Raw genomic sequence first — 8,184 nt, 5'->3', positions numbered from 1 at the left:
TTAATCTAATTCAGGTTCGTTCAGATCTACTTCTTTTTTGTTTCCTTCTGTAAATGCCAGACTTGCACACATCGCTTTGAATAGTTCAACTGACTTTGGGGACATTGTTTCCGTTTTAGACACACTAAAGTCTATCCTGTTCACTTTCTCTTGTTTTTCCATTTCCGGCAAAGTACCGCGTATATGTGTATTAATTTGATCTGACTCAAATTTATTTTGAGTTTTTTCACTGGACATCATTTGTTCAAGCTTGGGAAACTTTGCACAGCTTCCGTCGTTAACTTGACCTTGTTTTGTTATTTCGTCATTTTGACTTGTTTCACTTTTGATTACATAATCATAGTCACGTGATATATCACCATTTGGATGTTGATTTTCGTTTAAAATGTCAGATGTGTCCAAGAGATAGGTGTAATTTGATTCCGGTGTAGACATGTCTGAAAGCTTTCTTCGTTTATTTTCATGTGTACTGTTACAGTTTGTGTCTTTTGTTATTTCATTTTTAGACAATGAAAGTATCTGTTGTGGCTTTGCGCCTCGTTTTCGTTTGGCAGCGCCGGAAGTAGCAGATTTTGCGCTATAGTTTATCTGACTGGCGAACTGATTAGCAGACGTTCTTGTCATTTCGAAATCATTTAAAACATCGTTCTGTTTTGAATCGAGGTATCTTTCTCCCGTATGCGGTAGTACTGTTTCGGGGCTATAAGCCTCGGACCTTCCGCTGGTATCAAGATTTGACGTTGAAGAAAGGTCCAAAGGAAATGCTGTGTCACCAGGTTCCGATTTTACTAACGTGCCGGTGTGAATCGAAGATGCGGAAATACTTGACATTTTTAATGACGCCTTTTTATTTCTTTCCTGTTCCGCATTTTTCCAATGCGGAGGACTATCCATATTTCCTTGTAGAGCTTGAGGAATAAAATTTGCTTCGTTTATCTTATCTTTCATATTCTCTACGTCAATCGCAAGATAAGGGTCGCTTCCATTGTCATATATCGTCTGCTGTAAAATTTTTCGAGCGGGAAATCCACGCGCGCGTTGATTCTGAAACCAAACATTTACTCTATCTAGAGGAATTCCTAAGCGCGTAGCGACCGAGTTTCTAATGTTCATTGGTGGGTTTGAATTTTCTTCAAACAGACGACACAGCACGTTCAACTGGAACATTGTAAATCTTTCTCGTCTGTTGTATGATTCTCGTGCGCTATTCTTTCTTGATTCTGTAAACAAAGTAATATTTAGATTCTATATTAAAAAACACCAATAACAAGTTAACTTCCGTTTAATGAGTTATTAGCCTATAAAGTACATTGCCATTTTTATAACTGCATTAGGTTACGATGGAACCTCAAACGCTTGGCCTAGTAGTTTTCCATATTGACGTTCAAAGATCATACTGGGTACGTGACGTCATTTGTTACGTAAGTATTCTATGTGCTGTAGGGTTAAAATGTTCATTATCGTCGATGTTTTCAATTTTACTGTGTGGGTAAAAATTCCAGATTTACAAAGTTCAAAGTTCCTTACTAATCTATTTCATAAAAGAAGAAAAATTGAACAAATACATACATAAAAAATATGCATTATATCAATGAAAAAAACTCACTATCTTTAAACAATGTTAAACAAACTTGCGAAATAGTCTCGGACAACTACACGTGTGGAATATGTCTTCAAACTGAATATGACATAATAACTTTTATGCAGTATCATTCAAGAAAGTAATTGAGATTACACATTTTCGCAATATTGATGCCAGTTTATTTATTTGGTTATCAACTCTGGTTAAAATAATGAAAGAATTCATATAACAGGGTCCGCCAGTCAATTTTACGGTGCGTTTATTCATGATATTTGATGTGAACCAATTTCAACGCATTAAGGTGACAAATAAGATGCAATGTCGACATAGTTCGGGGTTTTTCGTTTAACTCCGTCAAAGAACAACGCACTTCCGTCGTCATGTTCGTCAGTTGCAAAGTCAACACTTGTAAATAATTGCACCAAAAAGAATAATAAATTTTATTATTACCTATTTATTTATTTTTTTTTTTTTTTTGAAGAGTTGCTTGATATATTTTACTCCTTGCATTGTGCAACGGTCCCAGCCAGTAAATCAAATTGATTTAATTAAGAGAAAACTACCTTTGAAGAAAAAAAAAATACCTTGTGTATGTTTGAGCATATCTAACGTCATCATCTGATGTTCCTTACTGCCTAACCACGCCTTCATTTTGATATAAGGCAACCTTCCACGCGGAGACAACTCCTCCCACTTTTTGTTACGCCCCTTTTCCATCAGGAAGCTGAGATTTCCTTGACTGGTGTCTTGCATTATGAAACGTGCAGCAAAACGCTGTGACACGCCATAACGTTCTAACGTCAACCTAAATTCGTCCACTAATTTCTGGACATCTATACTTTCCTAAAATACAGCAAAAATACAGTAATAACACTTGATGTGATAAAAAAGTAAATATTATTTTATTAAGTCATTTAAACTATTTCTAACTTTCCTGCATTATTTAATGAAATACTAGGATCATAACAAATTGTCCAATTAGCATTGTATACACTTTTCGTCACAGACCTTTTAAGTCATGTGTGTTAGATAAATTTAAGCCTTCAAAAAAAGGACACTTTAACAATACATGATATTATGTTTGGTTGTAGAATTTTCAAGTTTTATTTCGATCTAATGCATTAAAAAATCCGAAATAAATGTCCAGCCAATTTGCATGGAGTATATCACATGATCAAAAATGCACCCCGCGCAAAATTTGTGCTGGTGCGAATTTGATTTCCACAATGTCCTACTAGGCCTACGAAAATTGTGCCGCAAATGTGGCGTGTGTTGCTTATCTTACAGAATAAATTGTGTTCAGTCAAGTACATGTAAGTGTGCATTACCATATTCTCAATGGACTCCTCACTACCAGGACTTAAAGACGGATTATTTATGACGTCACTGATTCCTTTCCCTACAGTGGCGCCACCTAGTGGATGATTTACATGATCGCTGCGCAAAGCTTCTTGTGTTGGTAATCCGAGCTGAACACCCACTGGCGCCATCAGAAGACCATTTGGATTGTAAATATTCGAGAGGTAACTCAACTGAGTAGGCGACATCGTGCTGAAAGAAGGAAATGCCGGGTGAATGCTGCTTGGTGACGTACTTCCTGTCGCACTAGTCACATGATTTGTCGTACTTCTGGCAACTTCTGGGAATATTTCGCCAACTGGTGTACTCAAAAGTTTTCTGCACAGATCTCCATACAATCTACTGAAATCAACATGTGACTGGTTCATAGTTGAGCCAGGCTGAAAAAAAAAAGGATTTTTTTTTAAATCCCAAAGCCATAATAATAACAGAGTCTAGTTGTATGTGCGATAAATTTCAACTATTTACTTCGTTTTTAAATAATATAACCTCTGATATATATAACATCAAATAATCTTAATTGCCAATAATTAAGGCCTTCTTGTGGCTTGTCGACTAATTTACCACGTTTCGACGTTCAGATACTTAGATATTTAACCACTCGGGCACGCGCCCTCGTGATTCAATTCCTGCGCATCTGAACTCTGAACCGTGGTAAATTAGACGGCAAACCACCCGAATGCCTTCATTATTTGTTACATAATAGTATGTGTTTTTAGTTTAAACATACTACTATTTTATTGAATACCAATGTATATAATATTTACATCTCAAATACAAAACTTAACAAGGGTTTGGTAACAACTTCTCTTAACATTATTACATACCCTCCCATTAACAATTTTCACATACATGCGATATGGCTAGAAAACGTATTAATTGTATAGCTATGTAAAATGTTATATTACTGAAGAGAAAAGAAGAGGGGAAAAGAGGGAAGAAAGGATAGCAAGACGTAATGTTACGCCAATTACCAGACTGTAGCGTAATATCAATCAGAACCGCCATCGATTGATTCATATATATTTACAGTTGCCAATACTCGCCGTTAGCCCAGCTCAGAACCCAAACCCCAGATGGCACTTTAATATACAACATAAGCAGATATATACAATACATATACACACAAGAAGCCATTTCTGTAACATCTATACAAATCTATAATAGTTTAACTGTTAATCGATACTGTTATTTATTTCACACTTATATATTTTTAACCAATTGGAAGCTTTTCTTTTTATCACGTGTCAATGAAATAGAAACCAGTATTGTACTGTGTATCACATTTTCTTAAGTATATATAGTAACATACGATATCTACAATCCACAAACTCCATATTTTTTTTTCATATTGGGCGCCAGTCCCACAGATCAAAATCTTTTTCATATTGGACGAGACAACTCTTCCGATTCCTTATCAGAAGATTTCGTATTACTTCCCTTGTACATAGCGACAGGAGTGATTTTATTTTATTTTTTTTAAAATGCTATAATTTTCTTATTTTTGAACGAAACGATTTAGTGTAAGCACTCAATTTCTTAGTTAGAACGTTTCCTATCCAGTTATCATGATGTCTGTTCCGAATTTCACGAAAAGTTGTTTTCGATATTTTTTGCCCCGAGAGTAGATCTAAATGTAGAATCTATGTGTCATCAGAGGAAAACGTATTTTAAATTGATGTGTGTTGTTGTTTGCGAGTTAAAATTTATGAAGTTTTGTTTTCTACATCTATCTTTTTATGGTGTGAAATAACCTCATAGTAACTTTGACGAAATAAATAAATAAATATTGTATTGTATTGATTAACGTTATCCGAATAATATTTTTTTTTTTAAACTTGAAAGCACGTGTGATGGTGATCTACAAAATATCATGTCAATTTTGCATAATGTAAACAAATAACTTAATGTTCATATAATGTATATATTTGACATGACTTGAAGAAAATCAAAAACAAAGTAAACTAACTATAGTTGGTATCATATGATGTTGAACATGGTAACTTATATACAATGGTTTCACTGCAGGTTTGGATTTAATTTAATGCAGTATCACATATTCGTAACAACTGACACAATAAAATAATATGAGCCGTGCCATGAGAAAACCAACATAGTGGGTTTGCGACCAGCATGGATCCAGACCAGCCTGCGCATCCGCGCAGTCTGGTCTGGATCCATGCTGTTCGCTTTCAAAGCCTATTACAATTAGAGAAACCATTAGCAAACAGCATGGATCCTGACCAGACTGCGCGGATGCGCAGGCTGGTCTGGATCCTTGCTGGTCGCATACCCACTATGTTGGTTTTCTCATGGCGCGGCTCATTATGAATTATGTAAATAAAAAGTCACATCGCCCTTAAGTGATATATACATGTAGGTTGATTAGACACGCACAATCTACGGTCGCGAACCATCAAAATGATAGATAAGTATGATTGATAAGAAAATATAAGGCATCTTTCCTGTATACATACATTACATGAATAGTAATTATATTTGTCGTTTTTCATCATGAAAAATTATGCTTATCAGAAAGATCTTGACAATTTCTCAATGAATTTTAACAGCCCTAAGGGCCATGTTCAACGTTTGATAATACAATTTACAGGGTATAATAAATTTAACAAGTACAGGGGGGTTTATGAATTTCTGGTTAGTTGTGTGTCAATTATTTTTTACAATGAAGGCCATTTTTTTCTGTCGAACAAAGCATGGTGCTCACTTATCCTAACAGAGTCCCTACTAAGTAAGTTGGTATCAAAATGAAATTGAGGTAATACCATTAAAATCTTTATCTTTTACCGCAGTTTCATACTTTCAATATTATCGAAAGTGGAGAAAACTGTTGTGGAAAATAGATAAATATACTTTTTTATAAAAGTAATGGCCCGTAATGACAATCGACAATTTCCGTGTGATTCCGTATTCCTCGTATGAGATTTGGCATCATTCGGCTTTTTTCATCACAATTTGAGGATACGGAGAAAGACGTTTACGAACGGAAATTGCCGATGATCATTAGGGGTTCATTCTCTTACGTAACAGTTGCTTAGTTGTTAAATCAAATTGGCTCAATTCTTATAAGCGGATGTTACTATATATATAGAGGCATCACAACGATATATTTAAAACGATATTTTAAACAATTACTCTATGATCTCTAAGAATAAAATTCTCCTATTATACTCAAATGCAAATAATGAAAATATCTGGACGCTATTTAAAATTTTCTTTGACTGCACAGAAAGAAAATCAGCGATCATGTTTTTTAAACTCCTAATTAAGAAGCAAATATAGAAGGCGCTCAAAGTATAAAGACTTTCCTTAATATTTCCTCTTCTGAGCCACGTTTCATGCAACTTCCTATTAAAAAGTTCTGTTACTAACTTCAAATGAATGAGCGTGTACCATGGGAACGAACTCACAACCCCAGCTGGTCTTTCCACGTACAGATTGGTATAACTTTCATCAAGGTTGACCACACGGAAATGTCTTTATATGAAAACATGCTCTTAGATACTCAAACTTAATTAAGGCAAAAATATAAAAGGTCCTTACCTTTACATCCGCGGCGGATGGATTAACATTTCTCTCGGTTCCAGTATCCATGAATTTAATGTATTCTTTGTCCAACTTTCTTTCTATCCAGTTTATACCGTCAAATGATTTAACATATAAAAACTGTCACTGTTCCTTTCTTAGTGTTTAAACACGCACACAATTATTTAGTTTTACACTTAGTCTACTTCAATGACTAAAAACAAAGCACTATCTAATCTTTGATAAAACTATCGTTTGATTGTATCCAATACTACCAAATGTGACAGTATAAAGATAGTATATGCTGTCTGTATAAAAGTCCGATGAATTGTGCGAAAGTGGTCTACATGTGTCTTTATCAACATATTCTATCATTCATTATCAATCAATCAATCTGCCCGAGGGTGTCCGGCAGGGAATAAATTAATAAAAAAAGGTGAGGTAATCAACGGGGAAAATTTTGAGCAATCTAGGAAGTGATTGATTGAGCCCTGTCATAAGTATAGTAGATTTTGACATCCATTGTTTATCACGCTCAACTTGTAAGCATTTACATTATTAATCAATCAGAGTAGCCCGTGGGGCAATAAAAGGGAGGTAATTAGCACATTTATCTACCGCCGAATGTGTAAATTAAGTGAAGCAAACTTGTGAAATTATTGATAGACGTTAAATTGATAGCGCAGCTCTACGAAAAGTAATCAAATCACCTTCCCCCTGGATATAATTATATTGACATATATGGCGAGATAGTTACAAGCAGAGACTGTTAGTAACCTTTTATATATAACAGCTTTATAGGCATCGGCTGTCACTCCGGATCATTTAAAAATAGTTTTCGTTGCTCGTTAACCTTTTTTTCGCCATGTACCTGCATGGTCTAAATACTAATACGTTACGGTAACTTTTGTTGATATACATTAATTAAAGCGTAAAATGTAGTCCTTAAAAATCCGAAATAAATAAAAAGCCTATACCATTAAGAAGCATGGACATTGAAATGTGTTAATAATAAAAAGAATAAGAACAAAAATAGTAATAATAATAATAATAATAATAATAAAATAATAATAATAATAATAATAATAATGAAGACGACGGCAATGATGATGATGGTGATAATGATGATGGTGGTGGTGGTGGTGGTAGTGGAGGTGGTGATGGTAACTTTTTAACAAGGGCAGCTTATATGCCCTAAACAATGTAACACAGACGATGAAGTAATAGCTGTAGATTAAAATGACGTATGAGAAAAACAAGTAATTGTCATTGACATGTCATTGTTACAACAGTATGCAACTATAAAGATATCTAATCTATCATATTAGTAGCTTAACCTAAGAATAAAAGTCACTTGTAATCTACGCACCAAAATCCCTTGTAAGAAGATCCTTTGCAAGCATAGAATGAAACTCAGCACTATAACAGCAGCCCTGGTTTGAATTAACCCTTACCATCCTAAATTTCTATAATGAACGTGTCCATCTTTCAATTCGGACAGTACCATTAACTATATAAAGGGATGTATACCTAAATATACTGACTGAATGGCGAACAGTGCATATATACTGATGTGCAGGCTGATCATGATCTACACTGGTCGCAGAATCAATCGTGTCCAACATGGAAAGGATTAGTACGAAAATGTAAGTTGTAATTAAATTCTTTTAATAAAAGATACAGACTGAAGTAAACATAAC

General features: G+C 34.6%; 1 protein-coding gene across 1 annotated transcript; it reads right to left on the bottom strand.

The window, feature by feature from the left end:
* LOC123532013 (uncharacterized) lies at positions 1 to 6,812 on the bottom strand. The gene is made up of 4 exons (XM_045313346.2): positions 6,503 to 6,812; positions 2,911 to 3,321; positions 2,167 to 2,425; positions 1 to 1,220 (listed from the first exon to the last, which is right to left on the bottom strand). Exons 1-4 carry the CDS (start codon positions 6,551 to 6,553, stop codon positions 1 to 3), a joined length of 1,941 nt encoding a protein of 646 aa, XP_045169281.2. The 5' UTR covers positions 6,554 to 6,812.
* Positions 6,813 to 8,184: the final 1,372 nt, after the last annotated feature.

The sequence above is a fragment of the Mercenaria mercenaria genome, chromosome 11 (assembly GCF_021730395.1).
Source record: "Mercenaria mercenaria strain notata chromosome 11, MADL_Memer_1, whole genome shotgun sequence".
NCBI lineage: Eukaryota > Metazoa > Mollusca > Bivalvia > Venerida > Veneridae > Mercenaria > Mercenaria mercenaria.
This window is presented reverse-complemented; position numbering and strand designations above follow the sequence as displayed.

Coding starts and splice junctions, on each gene's coding strand:
- LOC123532013 (XM_045313346.2), bottom strand. CDS start 6,553: ATGGATACTGGAACCGAGAGAAATGTTAATCCATCCGCCGCGGATGTA. Junction 2,426..2,910: donor AGGAGTCCATTGAGAATATG/GTAATGCACACT, acceptor GCTGTATTTTAG/GAAAGTATAGATGTCCAGAA. Junction 1,221..2,166: donor TATGCTCAAACATACACAAG/GTATTTTTTTTT, acceptor CTTTGTTTACAG/AATCAAGAAAGAATAGCGCA.